The sequence below is a fragment of the Protopterus annectens genome, chromosome 5.part1, assembly GCF_019279795.1.
Source record: "Protopterus annectens isolate FY-2018-M chromosome 5.part1, PAN1.0, whole genome shotgun sequence".
Classification (NCBI taxonomy): domain Eukaryota; kingdom Metazoa; phylum Chordata; order Ceratodontiformes; family Protopteridae; genus Protopterus; species Protopterus annectens.
The window spans coordinates 458,320,215-458,346,386 of record NC_056736.1 but is presented as its reverse complement, the minus strand read 5'-3'; the positions used below and the strand labels follow the sequence as shown (position 1 = coordinate 458,346,386).

Sequence of the window (26,172 nt, the reverse complement as noted above, 5' to 3'; positions counted from 1 at the left end):
TTCGTATTTGAGGGAGAGGCAAAAAGATCGCAGCAGGGTTGCCCCCATTTTGCAAAAATCTGCTTCGCTACTCGGGAGTTGAGAGACCACTCGTAAGGGGAAAGAATAGTGCGGCTGAGTTTGTCCGCCAGAATGTTGGACCATCCCGGAATGTGCATTGCGATCAGAAAGCAGTTGGTGGAGATCGCCCATTCCCACACTCTCATGGCCTCTCGGCAGAGAGGATAAGACCTGGTTCCCCCCTGTTTGTTGATATACCAGACAACTGATATGTTGTCCGTCTGTATAGCAATAGTTCCGACGGGAAGAAGGTTGTGAAGTGCTTGCAACGACAACAGCACTGCCCTCATCTCCAGAACACTGATATGCAGGGAGGTCTCTGAGTCGCTCCATGTGCCTTGGACTGTTCTGCCTGAGCAATGCCCCCCCCCCCACCCGAGGCGAGAAGCGTCCGTGGTCATGGTGACGAAGGGAGGTGGAGCACAGAAGGGACGACCTGTATGGAGGTCTGGGGAATGCAGCCACCATAACAGGGCCCTCCTGCAAGCCTTGCTGATAGAGACAGGGTGATTGAGAGGAAGAAGCTGGAAGGACCATTGTACTTGAAGGGTCCACTGTAGTACCCTCATGTTTAGGCGAGCGCACGAAGGAGTGTAATTGCCACTGCCATAGAGCCCAGTGACCTCAGGACCAATTCCGCGGGTGGAGCTTCTGATTGGAGGATGGCCCGCACATATAAACTGAGGTTCTGTAGTCGTTCCGAAGTGAGGTAGGCTCGTAGACTTCTTGTATCTAACCTGGCCCTTATGAAGTCTATCACTTGTGTCGGAGCAAGGGAGGACTTGTCCATATTGATCGGGATGCCTAACTGGGGGGCTAGGCGAAGAAAAAAATCTCTGGCTGAGCACAGTAGATGCCTTGTTGAGGCGGTCAGGAGCCAGTCGTCCAGGTACGGGAAGACCTGCATTCCCTGAAGTCTCAGGTGGGCCGCTATCACTGCTAAAACTTTGGTGAACACCCTGGGGGCTGTGGTGAGGCCAAAGGGAAGGACCCTGAACTGATAGTGGCTAGCTCCCAGCCGGAAGCGGAGAAACCTCCTGGATCGTCTCTCCATTAAGATGTGGTAGTACGCATCCTTGAGGTCTATTGAGCACATCCAGTCGTTCTCCCGCAACAGGGGGAGAATGGATTGAAGAGTGACCATTCGGAATTTCTCCTTGGTTACCGACAGGTTCAAGAGGGAGAGGTCTAGAATTGGTCTCAGGTCCCCCGTCTTTTTTGGCACCAGAAAGAACCTGGAGTAAAACCCTAATCTGAGCTGGTCTGGGGGGACGGGTTGGATGGCCCTTTTTTCTAGCAGCTGCTGGATTTCCGCGGCTGCAGCCTCCCTCTGATCGGGTGGTACATTGAGGAGGTTCTTGAGTCTGGGAACATGAAGCATAGGGATTTTGTAACCTCTGGATATAATCCGAAGCACCCAGCGGTCTGACATAATGGACTCCCATGCCGCCAGATGCCTGGAGAAGCACCCCCCCCCCGACTGCCTCCAGAGTGGAGCAGTCGGGCAACCCTTCAGGGCTGTTGCGTGGGCCGATCAGAGAAGGATTCTCTGGACCCAAAATTTCTCGGTGCCCCTCTGCCTCTAGGGCGGCGTCCTCCCTGTCCTCCTCTGCCACGGAAGGACTGGTTGTCTGGAGCAGGTTGGGAATGTTGCGATTTCCAGAACCACATCTTCTTCTGTCCCTTTCGGTTCTTGGAAAAGGACCTCTGGGGAGCAGAGAAGTGGACTCCGATGGCAGACAACGTCTTTCCGCCCTTCTCACTCTGGACAAGTGTCTCACGAACGGTTTTGCCAAACAAAGCAGAACCATCAAAGGGGGCACTCGCAAAGGATGCCTTAAAGGGCTCCGCGAAGTCGCAATGTCAGAGCCAGGCCTGGCGTCTCATAACTAGGCCCGCTCCGCTAGCTCTAGCGGCTCCCTCAGTTGCGTGAGACAAAAGCCGCATGGAGGTATTAGAAACAGATCTCATAGTGGCCATACGAGTGGAGTACAATTGCTTGTCCTCCGCCGACATGGACTCCGGGGGGGAAGCAGCGTGTTCTTTAATAAGATCGCGCTGCATCCTGATGACATGTGCCATGTAGTTCAGAGACCTTACCGAGAAGGTCACTGAACTGAATACCCACTTCCCAAGGCGATCCATCAACCTTGCTCGGAGGATGGACCGAGGGGCTCTCCTGAGCTAGTTCCCTCTTAGTGGCTGCCGCCATCAACATGGCATCTACAGGGGGACCCTTGCTCCAGTGGGGCCGGTCTGCGGGGGGGGGGGGGCTCAAAATCCTATCCGGGCGCTTGGGAATAGGCTCTACAGTGTCCGGCTCCTTCCACGCCCTGGTGGTCACCAGGTCCACCAGGGGTTGGCCGGAGGGGACACCCAAGAGGTAGACGGGCCTGCTTCGAATGCCTCCAGGAACATGGACTCGTCGGAGGAAGCCTTGGGGGCAGACCACCCCCCCCGAGCCTAAGCATTTCCATAATGTCTCCAAAGGAGACATCCTCAGGGGGTGATCTTGGGGAGCCTTCCCCTTCATCCAAGTCCGTGTCCTCTGTTAAGGACTCGGGGGAGTCCATGTGCCTCCTCTTACACTTATGCTTGCAAGGCACTTCCTCGGGGGGGCTGTCCGAGGAGGTCTCGCCAGCAATGTCCTGTTCCAAAGGAACAACCTGGGACATCGAAGCAGGCTGTCCCTGTGGCCGGGTGATGGAAGCCTGACCCAGCAGAGAGGGAGTGCAGGGCGGAGCCGAGACAAGGGCCGGGGGTCTGGATGCTCTCGACAGAGCCCTCTCCGCTACATCGAAGGCCGAGGGGGAGCTGCTCTCCCTGGGCTCCGAGAGCCGACTCCCACTCGGATCCGATGAAGGGATCGGAACCGGCGCCGAGACCGTTGGATCAGAGGGACCAGTGTGCTCCGACCTGGATAGAGCCGAAGGCACACTGAATCCCTCGGATCCGAAGCTCGGGCCACGGCTCCAAAAGGTCGGATCCAACGATGGAACCGACAAACTTGAGGGCAGGGTCGGATCCAAAGTACCCAGTACTGTCGGCGCCGACCAACCCCCGGCTCCAACGCTGCCCGGCTCCAAGCGCTCCGAACCCGAGAAGCGGGTCGGAGAAGGAGCTATCGGAGAAAAAAAGGGTGTCGAGCTCCCCCCCGAAGGGGGGGAGGCAGGAGCACTCCCATCTGCAGCTGGGCCTGGATGAACCTTCTCATCATCCGGTCCAAGTCTGCATCAGACAGGCTGTAGGTGGATCTCGACGAGGCCACCGAGGCAGGCCTGGAGTGCCACCTCAATGACCTTGACGGAGATTGGGTCTCCTCCGGTCCCGGGGAGAAGCAAGGTGATCGGAGCCGAGGAGGAGGAGACCTGGAAGCCGTGGAGGGAGAAGCCCGCTTAGCTGGGGGGGCCGAAGTGGAGGCCTCGGCCCGCCGCTTATGGTGCTTCTCCCTCCTGGCCTCCCTATCCTCTGGCGCTTTAGTGGGAGTTTGAATCCCGGCCGGAGGAAGGGAGGCAGGAGTGGCCACCACCACAGGCTGGGGAGGTGCCACAGGAGTAGCGGAGGCCGAAGCCGACTCTGGGGGCAAAAGTCCCGCCAGGACCAACTTCGACCTCCGCTCTTTCAGTGCCCTGGGGTTGAACCCTAGCACAAATCATGTATCCTGAGGACAGGTGTCAACCCCAAGGCACCAAACACACCGAGTGTGGCCATCGCCGGTGAAAGCTTATGGCCACACTCGGTGCACTTAGAAAAAATGGGCTTTGGGGCCTCCAACATTTTTCCAATAAAAGAAAACTACACAAACACACCAGGCCCCAAAAACACAAGCAACATACACACACACACTACGACCAGCGAGGGGAGGAAATACACTAAAAAAAGAATAAAATTAATGAAAGGGGATCCTAAACACACACACTATTTAAGAAAGAAAAGATTTTCTACTTTAACAAGGTTTTTCTTAAAACTTATCTGAAAGTCGCCAGGAGCTCTGAAATCCAGCTGTCTCTTCTAAGAACGGCAAACTAGATCGGAGGTCAATTGGGGTTGGCAGGGGATTATGGCTGAGGGGAGGAGCCAGCAGCTCGGATCCATAGCTGTATAAATAGTTGCCGGCTCGGATCCGATATCGAATCCAAGACCCACAGGTTGCTGACAAATGAAGTCCCTACTCCAGATCTGAAATTACTACACTACTAGGTAAACAAATACAAACAAAATATGATAAAATAAAAAAAATAAATGTACCATGAAGGGTTGGTGAGGGTTAAAGCAGAATAACTTAGAAACCTTCACTTATGAGGAAGGGGCTACTCAAAAGGTGCTAGGGATTGCAGCAAAGAATAACTGTACAATATTCTAGAATAGGCCAAAGTGATGCTTAGTCAATTATTTTATGGTAGTAACCCCGCAGCACAAAAACTTTCACTGAAGATACTTAAACAGTAAAAAGTGGGGACAGGAGTAAAGCTAAGAAACTTTCAGTCTGTAAGAATGATAAAAGACCCTGAAGGAATTATGGAAATATTCTTTTTTTTCTGAAATACTCTAAAACAAAGGTAAAGATGGAGATTAACAACAGAGTCTCTGAGAATTACATAATAAAGCCTCGACATGCCGGAAGTGGAGCTTGGGGCTCTACATTTAATTACTGGCACAGAGGCGAAGGAAATAAAAATGGCAATGGGCAGTCAGGCTATAGGTAAGCCACCAGGAACAGATGCTATATGTATATAAATTCATACGTTGGGAGCGGCAGCCCTATTAAGCATCTGGAAGAAATGAGATAATAGCATCTTAAGGTAGGGATACACTTCCATCCTGGAACAAAGCAGTGGTGGTAGTTTGCCCAAAAGTGGGGAAAGATCCCAGTTCGTATAGACCAGTTTCAATATTAAATTGTGACTATAAAGTATTTAAGTCATTTCCAAAGAATTTAGCACAACTGTTACCAAACCTAGCTCAGACTTCTGACACTACTAAAATAATTTTGATGGTTTTCAAGGATGCAGAGCACAACAAAAATAACATTATTACTGGTGAGCCTGGATGCAGAGAAGTATTTTATAGGGTAAGCTGGGATTTTATGCACAGAATAATGGTGGAATTTGTATTTTGCCCTTAAAATATAAACTATTCAAACTGATAAAATATACATTTGGTCAAAACTGAAGATAAAAACGAGGGAATCTGTTGGATAGAGTGAATTAGTCTTCAAGAACTACTCATGGACAGCCTTTCCCTACAGTCACCCCCCCCCCCCACCCCCCATCTGCACACACACATATAGCTCAGTCAGTTACTGGCAACAAAAATAAGATGTGAAAACATCCAAGGATTTGACAACTCCATGCCAAGATATCCCTGGGTTGGGATACATCTTAACACATTTCCAAATGTTTTAGGGTTATAAAACACATATTAAAAATGTCGTTAAACATGAATTACTGCAACAGTTCCAATAGTTTTAAGGGTATGAAAAAATGAGGTATTAATAAGTATGGCTTAGCAAGGACTCATTAAAAGTGGTGAAGGAGATACGGATGAAAACTAGAAGATAAGTCAAAAGTTAAGGGAACTGGAAGTGCTCAACTATGGAATGGCACAGCAGTATATAACCAGAGAAACTTTTTACATCCCTTGACTTTATATGCCAGCCAGACATACTTCTGTCAGCTAGATAAGTTACAGCAAGCAGTTAATAAACAATTTTGGAGTGAAATAAACTGAGTTAAATGGGCTAAGATTAATAAGTGAGCAAAGAACCAGGAGGTCGCCTGACTTACTGCCACTCAGTTATAGCCATTATATATAGTTTATATATAGTACATATATACCAGTTTATATATAGTACATATAAACTGGTATAAACTCAGATTGAAAGATGTGATGATGTGGCAAAGGAGGACTACCAGAGATACAGAGAAGCTGTCGTTCTGGATACAGGTGTTGAGTGAGCAAACATGACATGGGACAAAAACAGTATAAACATGGAAAATAAAGGCAGATAACATGAAAGAAATGGTTCATAAATAGAAAATAAAAGCAAATATCATCAAAGAAATGGTTCAAAAATACAAAATAAAGGCAAACATGAAAAAAAAAAACAGGTAGAACATTATAAAGTGCCATATATTACACTGAAAAACAAGTCAGTGAAGGGATTGGGTAAGGAGATTATGTTGATAGGGTACACAAGTAAAGGTGCAGAGAGTAGGCAAGAAACAGTAGGCAGTAATTGGAAGAAGACAGAAGTTACCAGGAAGGAGGGAAGTACGAGAATGGGAGGAAGCTAAAGCCTTGTCTGGACTACATGACAGGGATAGGTTGGTGTACCAGATAACAGCAGACTACATAGAGACAGAAACAAAGAGAGTGACTGGTAAGTGGCCACCCCGGGGGGGGGGGGGGATAATTGCTGGAGGCAAGAAGAAATAGGGCTATAAAAGAGGGGACAGCTAGTAAGGATATATCACATTACACATGATTATAAAATCAGAGGAACGTTGGTACGACTGGGAGAAAAGATCAGGAGGTCAAATAAAGGGTCAATAGGTGGATGTGTCCAGGACTTTTAAGTATGTGGATAAATCAACAGTTTAGAATATTTGCTTGAAAATGTTTGCACAGATATAGTTTATACGCTGCAGACTGCAAAGGCTCTTCTGTCAGGCTGAGAGTAAATGTTTATACTTGGAGTGAGAGTGTGCACTGACAGTATGCTTTTTGATAGTGTGTAGAGCCGACAGGGTTTAAAGATGCACTGCAAAATGCCTCAGAGTAGATGTGAACAAGTAAAAGTAACTAAGGAGATGATGCTATTAAGTTGAAGTAGGGGAGTTGAGCTGCCAATATATAAAAAGTATGTTTGCAGCCAAAAAAAAACTGAAGAAGCAGAATGTGGAAATCAGATAAACCCAACTTTCAAGACATACGTACTGCAAAGAAAAAAACAGTTGATGGTGGAATTTACTTGACAAGGGAACAAATAAGATGCTCTGCTTAACTTAAAAAGATTTAGAGGGAATGAAAATATACTCTTCAAACTAGATGACAATGAAATATGCTTGGGATCTTCTCATGCCTCAAACATGGACTGCGAGCAAGATACACACTAGGTACCCAAAAATGGACCCAGAACAGAAGAAAATAGCAGCCCACAGGATGTCTGTGTAAGGCCTTTGTGTTTTTTGGTGGTGCAGCGGTTAGCGTTCTCACCTCACAGCAAGAGGTTTTCCAGTTCGATTCTTGGCTGGGGTGCCTTTTGTGCCGAGACTGCATGTCCTACCTGTATTTGTGTGCGTTTCCTCCGGGTGCTCCAGTTTCCTCCCACATTACAAAGACATGCATGTGGAGCATTTCTCCCTGGGCCTCCACTTAAAATGGGCTCTGTCACAGTCATACTTTCCTAGTATTTAAGTGTTAAATAAAATAAAATTATATGCACTAATGGTGTACTACCTAACATGCTTGGTCATACTGTACCATGAATCAAACAGTATAAATGTAGATAAAGAGACTTGTAGGCTGAAAATTAAAATACTTGAAATTTATTACAAAACACAGATTTAGGTAAGCGCTTTTGAGGCAATCCTCTTCTTCAGACCCTAATACAGAAATAAATTAGCACACAAGATTTCCCTGTGGAACTGCCATTCATGGGGATCCAGAAAATTTCTGCTTAGGTGATCTGCCAGGGTGCTGTTGACCTCTGGTAGGAATAGGGCAATTAGGTGTAGACCCATGGAGGTGGCTGTAAGCCACAGGCTAACCTTCACAGGAGGTAAGATTGGGCTCTCCCCTGTTTGTTGATATACCACACTACTGTGGTGTTGTCTGTTTTTATAAGGAGAACCCCTGGCCTGAGATGGGGTTTGAAAGATGTCAGAGCCTTTTGTACTGCCATAATTTCTTTCTGATTGATGTGGAAGTGAAGTTGCTGGGCATCCCAAAGACAATGGGTGCAACTGCCTGCTGTGTGAGCACCCCAAGCTATGTCTGAGGTGCCTGTGCCAATGGTCTGGCCAGAAGGGCAGAGGATGAAGGGAAGACCCTTGTTCCTGATACAGGCCTCTGCCCACCAGAGAAACTTGGCCCTTGTACATGAGATCAGAGGGAGAGAGGTCTCTAGGGACAGAGTGCTGGCACCAAAGGTTCTTTAAATATCACTAATGTTTTCTCATGTGAAGCCTGGTCAGAGGAATGAGAAGGATGCAAGATGCCATGTATCCTAGGGGTTGAAGGAACTTGATGACAGTGAGGTGACTTCTGGAAGCTGGCTGGGTAAAGTAGAGAGGAAGGAAGCTCTGCTTTTCTGGGGATAGGAAAGCCATGTGGGATGCTGTACCTAGCACAGCTTCAAAGAAAATGATCTTCCTGGTGGGGTTTTGCTTTGATTTCTTCTCACTGATGGTGAACCCTAGGGAAGTTAGTAGTGATTTGACAAAGAGCAGGTTTTGGAGCAGCTTTTCTTTGCACTCTGCCTGAAAGAGGCAGTCATCCAGGTAAGGGTAAATATGTATACTTCTCTGTCTGCAGAATGCTATGGCTGGGGCCAAGCATTTGGTGAATACTCTGGGAAGACAGTAGATAAGCCAAACGGCAGCGCAGAGAACTGAAAAAGTGTTGTGAGCCTGCTCTGAAGCGCAGGAATTTCATGCACAGTTCCCTGATGGGGATGTGGAGGTAGGCATCTTTTAGGTCTAGGGTCACTAGCCAGGCATTTTTTGTTGGCATAGGCAGCAGCTGCTGCAAAGTTAGCATTTTGAATCTGGGGACCACCAGGGAGGTGCTCAGAATGGACGGATCCAGAATAGGGCACCAAGTGCCCTCTTTTCTGGGAACAAGGAATAGTCTGGAATAAAAGCCTTTGCCTGTTTGATCTGATGGGACAGGTTCTACTGCTCCTGGGATAGGAGAGTTTAGACCTGTTTCAATGTCTCTTCCCATTGATTTGGAGGCAAGTCTGGGTACCCTCTTGGAACTGGGAGTTCGCTGAAAGAGAATTTGTATCCCTGAAAAATGATCTTTAAGACTCATTGGTCCTTTGTTACAGAAAGCCAGTTGTCTTTGAAGAGGGAGAGCCTTCCTCCTAGTTTCTGATGAGTGAAGGAAGGGCAGAGGGGGAGGGGAAGTCATTGTGAGTGTTTGCCATCGAAGGCTGGCTTACAACTCTCTGCATTAGAGACGGAAAAGGTCCATTGCTTGCTTCTCTGCTGGCCCTTGGATAGGAGCCTGGATGGTCTGTCCCTGCGGGGCTTACCTTGGCCCTGTCTGCTAGGTGCAGGGAAGGCCCTGTGCTTAGAGCGAAAGTTCCCGCTGAACCGGAAAGAAATCTTTTACTTTTGCACAGATTTTGCTTTGTCTTGCATCTTTTTATGCAACTCTTCTGCTTTTTCCCCCCAAACAAGCACTCCTTATCTAGGGGTGCATCAATAAGTTTAGACTTGACATGATCAGGGAGAGGTTGTCTCTTCAGCCATGCATGTCTCGTAATAACAGATCCTGTCAGTGCTGCCCTGCTAGATGCTTCTAGGGCGTCATATCCACATTGCAATGAGTGTTTAGCCACTTGACAAGCAGAGTGTAGTAAATCTCCTAACTCTTTTGAAATGGCACAGTCAGAAAGGGTAGCAATCTTCTGTTTTAATAGTTCCAAAGTGTATTGTTGATATTTTAACATATGGAACTGACAACTGAGCACTCTGATAGCTAAGGTTGCAGCGGTGTATACTATTTTACCCCATCTATCTAGAGTTCTAGAATCCTTGTCAGAAGGAAGAGGATTCTTGGCAGAACTAGTCTTAGCTTCTTTAGGTCCCTGTGTAATGACCTCTGTGTCTGCAGCAGGATTTCTGTACAGGTATTTGTGAGAATCCGGTACTCTGTAGTACCCATCAGGTTTACTGGGAGCAGGAGGGAGGGCATCAGTGGCTAAGCTGGATTCATGGAAAACATCATTCACCACTTCTAAAATAGGGGGGATGGCCAGGGGTCTGTGCCGGGGCAAGTCCAGAAACTTTCTTAGAGTGTAGGAAGTCCTGAGATTCCCATTGGAAATGTTCCCTGAGGGAGTGAAGGATTTCCCCAAAGGAATGGTCCCTTGGAGGGGAGGCAGAAGGGATGATTCCTCTGCATCTGAATCCTCATAAGCAGTTAAGGGTAGAACAGTATATACTATATAGAACAAAGCATTCTTTCAAAGGGATGCTGTTCCTCTTCAAAAACTGAGTAGTCAAATTCCTCAGAATCCCGTTCTGTCATAATTTCTGGAGAAGGGTGCCTTTTCCTTTTAGAAGTTGTGGCCTGACTACCCCAGATAAGGGAGATGAGATGATACGCCACCATTTTAAGCATCTGTGCTTGGGGTGGTGGAGCAGTAGCAAGATGGTGGCTAGAAGCAGATTTCCTAGGAGTGGCCTGGCTTCTAGGCCTGACAGAATCCGTCGGTCTGACAGAAATGGTAGTTGGATGTGAAGACGTCAGTTTTTGTCTAGATTTGGTAGTGCAAAATGACTCCTCGGAAGCCGGTGCCTGCATCGCGGCTCCGGACCCAACCAAAGCAGAGACAGCCAAAGGCTCGGAAGACGAAGACTTCTGCAGCATACCGGACTCCGAAAGGGTCTCGGTAGAGGCCTGCATAGATATCGAATCAGGCATCAGGGGCTGCAAAAGCATCTCACTGAATTCCGGAGAAGTGACAACCTGCTTAGTGGTAGCATCCGTCGGTCTGACAGAAATAGTAGTTGGATGCGAAGACATCAGTTTTTGTCTAGATTTGGTAGTGCAAAATGACTCCTCAGAAGCCAGTGCCTGCATCGTGGCTCCGGACCCAACCAAAGCAGAGACAGCCAAAGGCTCGGAAGACGAAGACTTCTGCGACATACCGGACTCCGAAAGGGTCTTGGTAGAGGCCTGCGTAGATACTGAATCAGGCATCAGGGGCTGCAAAAGCATCTCACTGAATTCCGGAGAAGTGACAACCTGCTTAGTGGTAGCATCACCGGAAGGCTTAGCCTTGTGTGGTCTGTCTCTATCTTTATCTCTACATTTTTTCAGAATGTCCACAGATTGTTGGCTGACGAATGCCATATCGGAATGCGAAGACGCAACATGAAAATAACGGTCTACAAAAAGAGCTCTACTGCGAATGGTTCTCGCATTAAAGAGGACACAGAACCGGCAACAGGAGAAGTCGTTGTCTGGGTCTAAACAAGTGACGCAGTAAGAATGGAAGTCTCAGTGTGGATCTGCTTTCTACAGGCGAGACAATTGTTAACGTTTTCGGACATCGGTTAGTGCAAGAATAAAGGATCCCCAACGGGGTGCTTAGCTTTAGACATTTTTAGCTGAAATTCAACTTCTGGTAGCGACCAATCAGCACTTGTGTGAACTGCTTCTGCTACAGGTTCCACGGCAAGAAAGCCTGATGTAATGACGTCAGCTGCCTTGCTTTATAGCACTAACGACCTGATGTTCAGATTACAGGGCACGGCAGTCGATGCAGAAAAACATTGACTCTGTTATTCGAGCCGGCCGAGGGCTACCACAGCAGGGCTAATCCACAGGTGATGACTGCAATAGTGAAACACGAAGAACATCTCAACCATGCCAAACTACAACACAAGCTTTCCATAAAAAAAGTATTCATAATACTGACACCAAATTCGATTTACATTAATGTGACATCAAATTACAGATTTGAATGAAACCAAAGAGCCAGCATGTACATTAAAAAATTATAATCAACCTACCCTCTACCCTTATTCTCTTTAGGTCCCTGATGTGCTACTGAAACCTAATTTTAAAAGTTCTCCGTTTCCCCTACATAGAAGATGCTGCAGGTTCACATTAGGGCATACAGTACCTGAGCAAGCATGCAAAAATCTGATTTTCTGTGGCAAAATACACACTACCTTTTTCAAAAGCAATGGATATTGATGGACAAACTGAATATTCACCACAAAGATACGCAGCCTTGTACATAGCAAGGTGACTCCTGCATTCCTGCCTCTGCTCATTGTATAATTTCTGGGTTGATATCTAATAATTTCCACTGCTTTTAACAACAGTAACTGATGTGCACCAACAACATTGCACTGTGTAACAAAATATCTACCCACTTCCCCATTATTTGCTCCTCCTATGCTGCTTTTTTACTGCATCACAGAAAATGATGATCTAACAACTGACTCTTGTCCTTTCTGTTTGTTCTTAGATAAGACGACACAAGTGCATCAAGTACACCTTCAATGTAGTCCCTGTTAACAAGCACTACAATAAACATTTCTGCCTTATGAAGAAGGCAAAAAGGTGTTCTGACTTGCTGCTTCTTCCATGCAGATAGTCTAGGAAAGGCTTATGCTATTTGCTGACAATGGCACTACAATTCTGAACAGATTTTAACAGAAGCACTGCTGATCCCATTTTTGTTTTCAAAAGGGTACCCCCAGCATATTACCAAAACTCCCTATAAAATTACACAAGATCATTACCTGAATATTACTCTTACAACACAAATTCATACAGAAACCTCACAATCACCCTAGACTATGTGCATAGAAAAAGCCATCATCCAAAACATCTACGGTGTTCTTTGGATCAGTAAGATACCGATAAAGTGCAAGTTATTTAGTCTTAGAGTATCAAACCTGTATCCTCCTCACTTGCGATACATAATTAGCAAAAAAGTGGTTAAGACTACAGCTGAGACAAATGGATTTGTACTCCACTGAAACAAAAAACTGATAGACTGTGGAGAGAACCTACCATGAATTAAACTACTGGCAACTCAGAACTGTGAAGCCGATGGAATGACTCTACATGGAAAATATGGTTCAAAAGGTACTAGTTCAATTTTTCTACCAGTAGACTAAGAGGTTCACACAGTTTGCTGCCAGCTGGCAATCCTCCTGGGTTCAACCTAATGAATCATTCAGCTGAAATAAACAGCTTAGCACATCTTTAGTCAGTACAAGTTATTTCTGACCAGGCCAACAACGAAGTCATAGTGACGCAATGACTAAAAAGTGTTCAGCTAATAAAGCACTAGGCACTCATCACAAGCAAAATTATCACAGTGCATGCCATCTTTCTGTCAGTTTCAGATTTGTGAAAGTGTAGTAATCAAATCCAGCGGCAAATAATGCACTACTGTCAGTTTTCCTATATTAATCCTGTTCCACTACAGTGCTTTACTTTACTTTACCAGGGGAAAGGGGGTGCAATACATTTTCCTTACACAAAAAGCGTTCACATATGACCAATATGCACCACTGCAGCATTATACACAGACATATCTTATGAGAATGGCACTACCTACACAGTCTAGTTACAAAATTGATTCCTTTATGGAATATTTAGCTACAACTACTTCGTTTCTTACTTTTACCCATCATATACAGGAGAATAGGGTGGAATATCTTGATGTTTCTCTTGACATCGAAACGGGCAAATTTAGATCTAATATATATAGAAAGCCCACTTTTTCCAACAGCTATATTCACTTCCACAGTAGTCATCCATTGCATCAAAAGAGGGGCATTGTCAAGGGACAATTAGTCAGATTGTCCCGTATGACATCTGATGATGCAGATTACTCTCTAGAATGTGACAAACTCATTCAAATGTTTTCAGATAGGGGTTATCCATATGAACTACTTTCTCATATTAGAGAAGAAGTTTTACTGAGTAGAACAGGAAAATACAAACCCATTCTGAGCACTAGAGGCCTTTGTTGCACTAATGACACTATTGAATTTCAAACTGATTTCAACAAGGCCTTCATTACTGAATATAGTGCTAATTCAGGAAGTATTAGAAACATTATTATGGAAGAATGGGAAAATTTTAGAGAAATCACTGATCTGGAAAAACTTAAAAACAAGAATGTGGGTATAGTTTTCAAACGGGGCAGAAACATGAAAAATTTGTTAGAACAACAATTTCAGTCACGTTATAAATCTAACAAAAGGCCGGGCACGTACAGATGTGGCTCTTGTAATCAGTGTCAAAATGTCCTACACAGTGATGTATTTTTTCTGGCAGCTAGAAACAGATATATTAGATCTACTAGGTATTCTAATTGCAATGCACAGGGGGTAGTCTATTTGGCTGTCTGTTTAGTGTGTCCCGCATTCTATGTGGGAAAAACTGAACGCACACTCAAAAGGAGAATTTATGAACATGTATATGAGATGCAAAAAGCAAATTCTAAAAATGCTCTCTATAGACACCTTAATACCTGCCCTACTGCTAAGTTTCAGTTTCTAGTTTTAGAAACAGTGTTTAAGGATCATAGGGGTGGACCATGGGAAACCCGTTTAGAATATCAAGAAACTTATTGGCAAATATTGCTTGAGTCTTACAGGGAACCAGGTCTCAATGATTACACCTCTATCATGCCTTTATTAAAGTTAAAGGCATGTTGTATATAAATATATTCTTAGAAAATCGTATAAGTTATATATTACATGTTTATTATTGATAAGGTTTATATATACAATTTTTTAACTTGATATTGTTTTTAGTAAGGTTTTTTTAAAAAAACCTTGTACATCATTTTACTTTTTGTATTTGTATATACCAATTTCGAAACCGCACTCCTATGTCTATTTTGGATTTCTCTGTTTTGTTTCTTTAAATCTAGAAACGCAACAATGATTGATAATTGAATGATTGTATCAATTATTTAGTATAAAAGACCCTTATTATACTATGTTGATTTATCTGAAGAAGTCACAGTGTGGACGGAAACGTGTTGTATGTGGATTTTACCTTCGTTTAATAAATCTATTGGAACCTGCTTTTTGTATTTTCTGGATATTCATTGGAGTTCAGCACTTCCTACACTGGTTCTTGTTTTCTACGTTTGGTTTACCAGTGTTTTGGCTTCTTTTTTTTTGTTCTTAGTTACAAAATCTAAATACTACTAATTAACTCCTCCCCTGTATGTTTTACTAACCACACACATTTTACTTTTCCATTTCGTCTGGAATGGTTCCAGAGATGCCAGTGCCAACAAAAGTAAAAGATTAACTAAAACAATAGTGAAAGAAAATATAGTAGATTACTTGCCTGTAACCTGTTGAGTTTCTTCCCACAACCAAATGTTTGGGCTCATTATCACAAAGATAAAGGTTAAAGTCATTCTCTGGTATCAGGTCTACGTCATGGAATATAAAGCAGTCCCAACTGTAATCCTTCAGGGCTTCCATGTAACCAATATTCAGCAACTTTGCTCTATTGAACAGCCCAGTACCAGCCTGTAGAAAATAACAAGAAAAGAGATTAATAATGACAGGCATGTAATGTCCACACATTACCCACACTGCTAAATATCAGTCAAGTAACACCGTTTTAAATGATCCATCAAACATTATCTGGTATGTCCAGGTCTATGTTCATGTTACAGTCTACTCCAAGCCACACTTTCAAAACTGGGCATTAGCTGCAAATCTCTGGACTGCTCAGGGTTATCCCTGCCAGCGTAGCCTTCGGCCGGCCCGAATACCAGAGACTTAGTATTTGTGTGTCAGTTGCTGCCGCTTGAGGACTAATGTCTGGTCGTCAGTAGTATAAAGTAAGGCAGCCGACACCATTACATCAGTTTTTCTTGCCCTAACCTGTCAGGAGCCCCTAAGTAGGAGGCCAAGCTCTGGTGGAAGAACCCCAGTAGTGGAAAATAAATACCAATATGTCCCTTGTAAGGAAAGGAGAACAATAAGGAATAATGGTAATGAAAGGAGAAAGAGAAGAAAGGGGGATGGAGGGAGGGAAACCAGGACTGCAACAGTGAATACACTCGAACATCTACATTTATGGCACATGCACACAACTGTATCATGCTCTTCATGTTTCATTGTTGCAGTCATCACATTTGGGTTGATTCCCAAAGTTGAGGAAATCGGTGGAGGCAGTCAAGGAAACCAGGGGCTGGCTAGGATGACCTGCAAGACTGCAAAGGGAAGCCCTGCCCTAGATTTGGAGAAGAGAGGCAGGTGGCAATGCCTGGCAAAAGTGTGAACAGATGTCTAGGTGGCAGACTCCAGGATGCCCCTGGTGGGGACTCCTCTGAGGAAAGCTGCAGAGGTGGAGTCTGCTCTGGTGGAGGGTGTCCTGACCCCATGAGGGGAGGCTTTTCAAGGTATTTGTAGCAGAAATGGATGCAGTGTGCTATCAATTTGGAAATGGTTTGCTTGGAGATGGCTTTGCCTTTTGCCCCTGTAGCAAAGCTAACCAGCAATTGATCAGATTTACTGAAGGATTTAGTCCTGTCTAGATAGAATCTGAGTTGTCTATGCACATCTAGAGAGTGAAGAATCCTTTCCCCCTTGTTCCAGGGATTTGGAAAAAAGGTGGGAAAATGAATGGATTGGTTGACAGCCACGCTGGAGACCACCTTGGACATAAAGGATGGGTTAGTTCTGTGGGATATCCTGTCTGCATGGAAGATGATGAAGGGTTCCACAACAATGAGTGCTTTCAGCTCAGAGACTCTACTGGCTGAAGTGATGGCCAGAAGGAATGCTGTCTTCCAGGAGAGAAATTTTAGCTCTGCAGAAGAAGCTGGTTTGAAAGGGGGCAGGGTGAGCTTTTCCAATACAAAGTTAAGGTCCCAAACTGGGGTTGGTGCCCTTCTAGGTGGCCTCAAGTTGCTAGCCCTTCTTAGGAATTGTTTGACCAAAGGGTCTAAGAAAAGGGGCTGCACAGTGTGAAAATGAGCAGAAATAGCAGAGGCATGTGTTTTTTTAGAGGAGAAAGAGAGGCCACTGTGTAGTAGGTCAGCTATGTATTCCAGGATGAGCGGGAGGGAGGGCTGTGCCGTATTGGCTCCCACAGCCTGGATCCAGTTGCAGAACATTTATCAGCATAAGACTTTCTGGTGCTAGGGCGTCTGGCCTCAAGGATAACATCCAGAACCTGTTTACTGAGGTTGGCAGATTGGTTCGGGGTTAGGGAATAAGCCAAGCTGCCAAACTGAGTGTCTGCAATTGGGGATGCAAGAATTCCCCTTCCCTCTGGGTCAGGAGATTTGGAGTCTGGGGAAGATGCCATGGAGGCAGCAGGGGCAGGTTCCGCAGCAAGGGATACCAGTGTTGACGGGGCCAGTCTGGAGCTATAAGAATGGTCCTTGGTTTTTCCTCCCTTATTTTGTATTTTGAGCAGTACCCTTGGGATGAGAGGGAGGAAAGGCATAGACAGATAGACTGACCCAGGGGAAGGACAGGCCATTCACTTTTCAAGCTATGCAGTAATGATCCCTGGTGCAGAATTTGCTGAGCTGATGGTTGGTGTTGGAGGCAAAGAGGTCGACCTTCGGGGTTCCCCATTCCTGAGTTATTAGGATGAAGGTACTCTGTTGAGTTGTCACTCGTGTGGGTCCAGAAGAGTTCTGCTTAATTGGTCTGCCAGAGAGTTGAGAGAGCCTGGTAGGAAATGTGCTAACAGGTGTAGTTGTATGGCAGAGGCTGTGTGCCAAAGGGTCATGGCCAGCCTGCATAGAGGGTAGGAGTGAGTCCCTCCCTGCTTGCTGATGTACCACATCACAGTGGTGTTGTCTGTTTTGATCAGGAGAGCCCCTGAAGAGAGAAGGGCCTGAAAGCTATCAAGGCGTGCTGCACAGCCATCATCTCTTTTTGACTGATGTGCAGAGGGATTTGTTGTGGGCTCCATTGGCCCTGTATGCACCTGCCGTCCAGATGTGCACCCCAAGCATAGTCTGATGCATCTGTGGTGAGAGTCTGAGCAGCGAGGGGTGGTGAGAATGGCAGTCCCTTGTTGAGGGATCATGCTGTTGCCCACCAAAGAAAATCTTGTCCGAGGCAAGGAATTATAGGCAGAAGAGTTATCAGGTCTGAAGCTTCCTCATATGCAGTCAAGCATATGGAATGAGAAGTATGCAAGATGCCATGAACCCCAGAGCTTGCAGGATCTTCCTTGCAGTTAGTTGGGGCCTGGTGGCTAGATGAGAGAAGTAGGTTGTCAGGAAAATTTGTTTCTCTGGCGTAAGGTATGCCATCTGGGATGCTGTGTCCAGACTTGCTCCCAGGAAAATTATCCTTTGAGTAGGCACCTTGTGTACCCTAGAGAGGTCAGAAGGGTCTTTACAAAGGCCAGGTGCTTGAACAGCTTTTCCTGGCTGTTTGCCTGAATAAGGCAGTCATCTAAGTATGGGTAAATCTGAATATTTCTTTGTCTGCAGAAGGCAATGGCCGGAACCAGACATTTTGTGAAAATTCTGGGAGCAGTAAATAAGCCAAAGGGAAGCACAGAGAAATGAAAATGTTTAGATCCTGCCCTGAAGCGGAGATGTTTCCTGCATGATTCCCGATAGGAATGTGGAGGTAGGCCTCTTACGATCTAGGGTGTCTAGCCAAGCATCCTTGGAGAGCATGGGTAACAGCTGCTGGAGGGTGAGCATTTTGAATTTTGGGATCACCAGGAAGGTGTTTAGAATGACTAGATCAAGGATGGGGTGCCAGGTGCCCTCTTTTTTGGGTACCAGAAAAAGTCTGGAGTAGAAACCGTGACCCATCTGTTCTGCAAGAGTGTGCTCTACTGCCCTCATAGAGAGCAGGGAAAGGATTTGGTTTTGAGCCTCTGCCCACTGATTTGGAAGTAAATCTGGGAACCCTTTGGGGGTTGGAAGGATGTGGAAAGAAAATTTGTATCCCTGAGACACAATGTTCAGAACCCAGTGGTCCTTGGTAATGGCGGCCCAGGTACTTGAGTGAAAGGAGAGTTTTCCTCCAAGTGGTAAGAGAAGGTGGGCAGATGGAGGGGGTGGGGGAGGTAAGTCATTGTGAGTTCTTACCATAAGGGGGTGGCTTACAACTCCCTGGTTTTGAAGTGGAGGTAGTCCACGGCTTAGATCTCTGCATTCCCTGTGGCTGCTGTCTGGGGGGGTCTGCTTCCACAGGGCCTAGGCTGGGCCAGTTTACTGGGAGCAGGAAAGGACCAGTGTTTGGAGGGACAATACCTGCTGGACCTGCAAGAAATCCTTAACTGTTTGCATAGATTTTGCTATTTCTTCCATCTTTTCCAAGATGTCTCCTGCCTTAGTGCCAAACAAGTTATCTTTGTGCAAGGGGGCATCCATCAATTTAGATTTGACATGGTCTGGCAGGCGCTGTTCCTTAATCCATGCATGCCTTCTAATGACAGATCCAGTGACTGCTGCCCTGCAAGACGTTTCCAGGGCATCAAAACCACAGTGCAAGGCGTGTTTAGTTACTTGACTTGCAGAATGCATTAACTCTTGTAAATCTTTAGATTCTGCCCAAGCAGGAAAGGAAGACATTTTCTGTTTAAGGAGTTCCAAGGTATGTTGCTGAAATTTCAGCATATGAAACGGACAATTTAGTACCCTGACAGCAAGAGTAGCTGAGGTGTATACTTTTTTACCCCATCTGTCCAATGCTTGAGAATCCCTGTCTGAGAGGGTGGGATTCTTAGCAGAGGTTGCTTTAACCCCTTTTGGCCTTTGAGAAATGACTTTGGGGTCAGCTGTAGGATTTGTAAAAAGATATTTGTGTGAGTCAGGGACTCTGTAGTACCTGTCTGGCTTTCTGGGAGCTGGAGGAGTCAAGCTGGATTCGAGGAAAACATCCTCCACAACATAAAGGACTTGGGGGATGGCCAAGGATCTGTGTTGTGGAAGATCTAGGAATTCCCTGAGTCTCCTTTTTAGACTGAGAGTAGTCCTGACTCTCCCACTGGAAATGCTCCCTTAAAGTGTGCAGGGTTTCCCCAAAGGAAAAATCCTCTGGGGGAGAGGCTGAAGGAATGGAATCCTCTGCATCAGAAGCCTCATAAGTGGAGAGGGGTTACATGTCTTCATATTCAGATGCATCAGATTCATCTGACTCTTGTTCAGACAAAACTACAGGGGACAGATCTCTTTTCATTTTAGAGGGGGTAGCTTGGCTTCCCCTGATCAGCATGATAAGGTCTTCCATCATTTTAAGCCTTTGAGACTGAGGCAAGGTAGCAGGCGCCTGAGAGTGGGTTGTCTGTTTCTTGGTTGTAGTTCATACCCCTCACCTGTGTGTCATCCAATACTGATTAAGTTGCCAATGAAACCTGTCAACCTACTCTATGATTAATTAGTCATAAATAGGCCTCTGCTCAAACAATCAAAGACATGCAACTTGAGTGTCTACCTGCACAGGTCATCACCTGGAAAGCTGAAGCAATGAACATTTTCTTTTGGACTCCAGTGTTTCTAACTACAGTTGTAGATTTCTCACAGCTTCGATATAAATAGAGTTAACAGACTTCGGTAACTAATCATTTTTAGAAACAAGGGGAAAAAAAAATCAGTTATTGACCATGACTTAAGTGGTGTTAATAAAAAAGTGAACTCTTTCTTGGCTAGGTATTTAATTCTTTAGGGACTGAGTGGGTCATGTTCTTCTAAAAACTATGTCATTGTTCCTGAATGCACATCACTGGTTTAGATTTAGAATTCGTCCTGCCTAATAAGGTGTATACAGTCACATTTCAATCCACTGCTGGGACAACTGATGGCAATTTCTGTTAATATTGTAGAGAACACTAACCTTAGGATTGAATGGAGCATGCAAACCCTAACACCATAATGGGATTTGAAGAGGGGAGGCATACTGTTAAAAATAAAATCACCCCTCGGTATCTGGACTGGAAAGGAAATAAATGTAATTTATTTTATTTAGTTAGTTACATTTTGTTGACAAGATTAGTCCCAGCTGGGCCTGTAGCCTATTTTCAGAGAGATCGGAGGCAGCCTTCAGAAATTCCCCTCTTAATTTCTAGTGGAGGAGTTGGAGAGGAGACAGATTTAATGGAGGTTGAGTCTGTTAAGAACTCTAGAACAAAAATGCAATTTGAGGGGAATGGTGAGAAGCATGTGCTCACTGTGGAGTTACAACTTAAAGGTTTGCCCAGTGAAGAATTAAAAAAATGTGGAGAATGGTGATTCAACTATGCCCCTAGGTTTCAAGGCAGTTCGCCAAAGAAAACATGCACTATGTTTACACTATTCAAATGCATTTTTCTAAAGTGAGAATGTAGTAATGCTAGTGTAATATGGTACTGAGGAAAATACACTGTTACTTGCTCCCATGTTAAACGACTTGTTGTAGGACAACTATCAGATCTGCTAGAATTTCTACTAGTCAGCTACAGACATTTATGTTAGTTTAACAATGTTGTAATTACACAGGCAAATGTTGGATAATAGTCATGAAACCTAGTAACAGCTGTAAGAAAGTAACTTCACTTTTAAGTTGTTCACCTTTACTGCTGCACAGTGAAACATGTCAAGTTTGTTATATCAACTGCTGACAAGAAAAGCTGTGATTTATTAACCTATAGTCAAGCGTTAACTGTAAACTTCAGAAGTTGTTATATCTGTTTCTAAGGACAGATAGGGTCCCATGCCAATTTGATGCAACAGACATGGCTGTTACATATGCAATGGTATACTGTTGTGTATATTTCAGACTGTACAATTTTGATTACTAATTACGGCAACTGCATTGTAGGTTGTGGCATAATGGTGAAGGTGTTTACCTCACCAACAAAATGTACAGGGTTTGATTCTCACTGAGGGAAAGTGAATAGGCTTAAAATGGCCCACAAGGGCAGCTAGTCTAATACTTAACTTATTAGAACCTCATATGTATCTAAGGTAATATTTTGGTTTAAAGGCCATGGCCAATGCAAACTTTTTGCTCAGTGTGAAAACAGGATGTTCCACATTTTGATGGACTGCCACACACGGTCTGTGTTCCACATTGAGCGTCTTAGCAGTTTGAGACCTATGACTTAGATGATGGACTGTTAAAATGAGCTTACTACGTTTGAATAATTCAGTTTAAATTGAAAACAAAAAAAGATAGGAAATTACATTGCTTGCTACCAAGTCAAGTCTCTCAAATACCTTTTGCAGATGCACCACTGACAAAATGCGAGTTCCAATAATGTTGACACACACACATTGATTTATTTAGAGAGAGAGATACATATACACACACATATGTAGAATCAGGAATACAGTGGCTCTCATATGCAGAGAAACTCAGACATACAGACAATTAAGAGGCTATAATTGCTAGGCACACAGTCACACATAAAATGCAAAGGCACATTGGCAACCCGCCACATACCAACTCACAGAAACGTACTCAGCAATTAGAGCCACTTTACTGACCCAGTACACCTCAGATGTTTCATTCTGATTTACTGAAGAAATACATACATACACTGTACCAACAGGGCTGTCAGACACATAACAGTACTAAGCATTACACCTCCCACTACCCCCTCCTCATATAGATATACAATGTTCTCAACTATCCTTGACTTTGCCGAATTGCCCTTGATTTTTTCTCTCATACTGCTGTCTGTTCTTCCACACATTCTTCACACACTGAGGATACATTCTAAGATTCAGGCTTCATAAAATGTATGCCAATGCAAAATCGATTATTCTATTAAATTTCGAAGTATATGACATTTAAAATTTGTCTCCAATTTGTGAGCTTTCTCTACTTATTTTTTTGCCTTCATCCCTGACTCTTGAGCTAAGCGGTTATCAGCCACTTACACACACACACACACACACACACACACACACACACACACACACACACACACACACACACACACACACACACTTGTAACTGCTGGTATTGGCAGTTACATGCTTTTGATGTAGCTTTCTGCTAGTTGTATCCACTGCACAACAATATCAAAAAAAGATTTTTTTCCCTGGTTTGAAAGGCTTCCTGCTCTCCTGTTGCTGCTGAACCTTTTGCCCATTCACAGCCTCCCTCTCCCATCTTAGAAATGTAACCCTTGAATCCTAATTCTTACATCTTTTCTCTCCTCTCCTAGTAATTAGTTTAACATTCTGTTGCTCCTCTTCAACCCCACCCCTTACACCAAATCTGGTTTCTTCGAGACATTCATCTACATGAACTGTTTTCATTTTGTTGCCTGCACTTTGCAATATTTACTTCAGTTTGGTATTTCCCCATCATGTGCAGCCACATACAGGTTCCCAAACTCTAGTAATTAGCTATTTAAACTAAAAAAATATTAAGACAAATGTTTGATTCCTGACTGTTCTGAGTCTTGTTATAATGTTGGCTTTGTTACTCAAACTGTTGATTTTTGGATACTTTATAAACTGCATTTTACTACGCTGTCTTTCAGTAACTGAATGTTTATGTTTTATCTGCTGTTTTGTAAATGGTTCCTCTTTATTTTCTTACTTGCTGTATTTAAAAGCCTTTCTGCTTTGTCACGGTTTATTTTTTTATCCATTCTCCTTTAGACTTTCATCTAATACTCTGCTTATGCCTTTATCTTTCCCTGTACAGGTTTCAGCTCAGTTCTGAATGATATCTTCCACTTACCTCCTCTTCTTGTCTTGTTGTTGTTGTATCTTTCGGCTTTTCCCGGTTAGGGGTTGCCACAGCGGAACTCCGGACCGCTAATGATTGGCAGCAGATTTTTACGTACCGTGTTGTCAGCCCTGACGTACAACCTTCAACGAAGGTACGCCCATTCACGCATGTCTCCACAGAAGACTCTCTAGCTGAGAATCGAACAAGACAACGTCTTACTGTGAGGCGACAATGCTACCGTAGCACCACCTCTTCTTGTCTTCATCTTATTAAATGACTGGCCATACAGAAGAACGGATCACAAACCTTGGTTAAAAATGAAAAGCACACAAAAATCTGCTGCTATTTTTACACCTGATTGTTTAACACTGCCAAAGGATTCTGCTTTGCTACATTACAGACAGGTTAGTTAGTTAGCTAGTTAGTTCATTTGTACCAGCTACATATGAAATGTTTTTAACACAGTCAAAGCCTGACATTGTCTGGTCAGTTTACAATTTCCCTGTATTCCTCACTGTGATATGTTCAAGTAGATCTTTGGGTGGAACTTGTATGTGGCTGCCTAATCCCCTCCCCCTTTTTTGTAGTCTCTAACCTTTTTACTTGGTTCATTGCAATCCCTCACATTTGTGCATTATAAAGCATCCCCCCTTGTGCTTTTTGACAGTTTGCTGCTAGTTAAATCCATTGCACAACAATTTCAAAATACGGTATCCTTCCTTGTTTGGAAGGCTTCCTGCTCTTCTGTTGGTGCTGAGTCTTCTGCACATTTGCAAGTTTCTTCACACACTGGTGTGTTTTCCTATCTGGTTCACTCCCTTCCCACCCCCAATTCCCCAACCCCTCTCCAGAACTCACTTTTATTCCATTCTTTCCCCTCCCATTTTTGCTTACATCATAACTGCACCTTAAAGGAGCACAGCATATTGCTACAGTAGCAAACATGCATAAATATCCCTTGCCTGCTACCACCCTTCTGTTCATTCATAATCACTGTCTGTTAAGCACATTTCTGCCCCTCACTGCATCTCTTAACCTTTACAGACTCGTGACCCTCCTAGAATACCCTCAGGGGGTTTCATCTCTTGAAATGCCCTCCCCTCTTTTCATCTCAATTTACAATCTCCTGCTAGGGTTACCACCTGTCCCACTTTGCGTGGGGACAGTCCTTCTTTGGGCAGTTGTGTCCTGACAAAAAATATTAAAAATGGCAAATGTCCTGGGATTGTAGGACAATTATTTCCTATATTTTATGTAATAGTTGCATAAAACAGTTATTCTGTATCTAAAATACCTAAATGTTATAAGAAACAGAACAAGCAACTAAAATGCTACAAGAATAAGCTTTTATCTAGGCAAAATGTTAAGTTCTATCCTTTGTACTGACAGTGGGTATGTGTCGGCCTGTAAAATCTGATGTTTGTACCGAAAATGTCCCACTTTGGCCATTTGAAAAGGTGGCAACCCTATCTCCTGCTGCTCTTCCAGCCATATTTTCCTTATCTCAGCAATTTCCATGCAACTTCCCAATTCATCATATACCAAAGTATGGACATTCCTCCGAAACCCTATTCCCTCCCATACACACTTTTCTTTAGATGTCACATCCACTCTCACTTGCTTATACTACCAACCCATCCCTTACAAGCCACTCCCTTAAACTATCCAGATTCCTCTACAAGTTCACCCCATAACACTCCTGTTCCTTTGTGGCAACAATGAACCTAACCCTAGCCTATCACTTTCATCTCATGACTTAATGCCCATAGTATCAAGAACAAAACAGACCAACAGCTTTTTCACTCACCACCACTATGATTTCATGGCTATGACAGAATCTTGTCTCAAACCCACTGATCCTTCCACCCACCACTTCTTCCCTAGGTACAGCTATTATCTTAAAGGAAGACCCAGTTCTAGACCTGTCAGTGGAACACTTCTGCTTTTTAAATCTGATTTAAATGTTCAACTCTTAGCTCAGCGCACACTACCTCAGATACTCTTCCTAAATGGCTACTACTTCATGGCCCTCTCCAACAACTTTCCTATTCATCTTGCTGTCGTTTATCCTCCCAACCCAACACACACACACCTCCTTAGCTAAATTTAAAACCCTTAGGCTTAAAATTACATCCTCAATAAAAAAAAAAAAAAACTTCATCCTACTAGGGGACTTTTATCTCAAACTTCCTTGGCCTTAATCAGAATAATATCTTTGAAATCCTTAATGACTTCAAACTCAGCTGGTCACTGAATCCAACAGACCAACCTTAACAATTTTCATTACTTACTGATCTTATTAATACTAATTTTAATATTATTTCCCAAAATCACATTTGACCCAATTCCTTTAGTGACTACTGTCCAATTAGCTTCAATATTGCTCTGCACATAAACAAAATCCCTCTCTCTCATTTCATTCTGGGACAAATCCCAATCCAACATTCTCAAACTAAAGACAATTCTAGCCTCATTCGACTGGTCTCCTATTCTCTCTTCTGCAGCCCTTAACCACTGCAGCATTCTCCTCACACAAATTCTCACTAACCTCAAGGACTCACTCTTTCCTGAAATCATACATCTCTAAAAACCCCCAGAAAACAACTGGCTCACCCTCAAACTCAAATGCTTCTTTAGTCTCAGGGACAATGCCTAGTATACTTGGAAAAACAACCTATCCTAAAATTCCAGGCAACACTATACTAAGCTAAGAAATCTA

At 44.2% G+C, this 26,172-nt stretch overlaps 1 protein-coding gene across 3 annotated transcripts in view; it reads right to left on the bottom strand.

Moving 5' to 3' along the window:
- The window catches only part of B4GALT4 (beta-1,4-galactosyltransferase 4), a 690,340-nt gene that overhangs the window by 332,090 nt on the left and 332,078 nt on the right, over window positions 1-26,172 (bottom strand). For all 3 annotated transcript variants that reach the window (XM_044073108.1, XM_044073107.1, XM_044073109.1), the window contains exon 4: window positions 15,136-15,323. In XM_044073108.1, coding sequence (XP_043929043.1) covers window positions 15,136-15,323 — 188 coding nt within the window. The remainder of the gene's footprint in view (window positions 1-15,135; window positions 15,324-26,172) is intronic.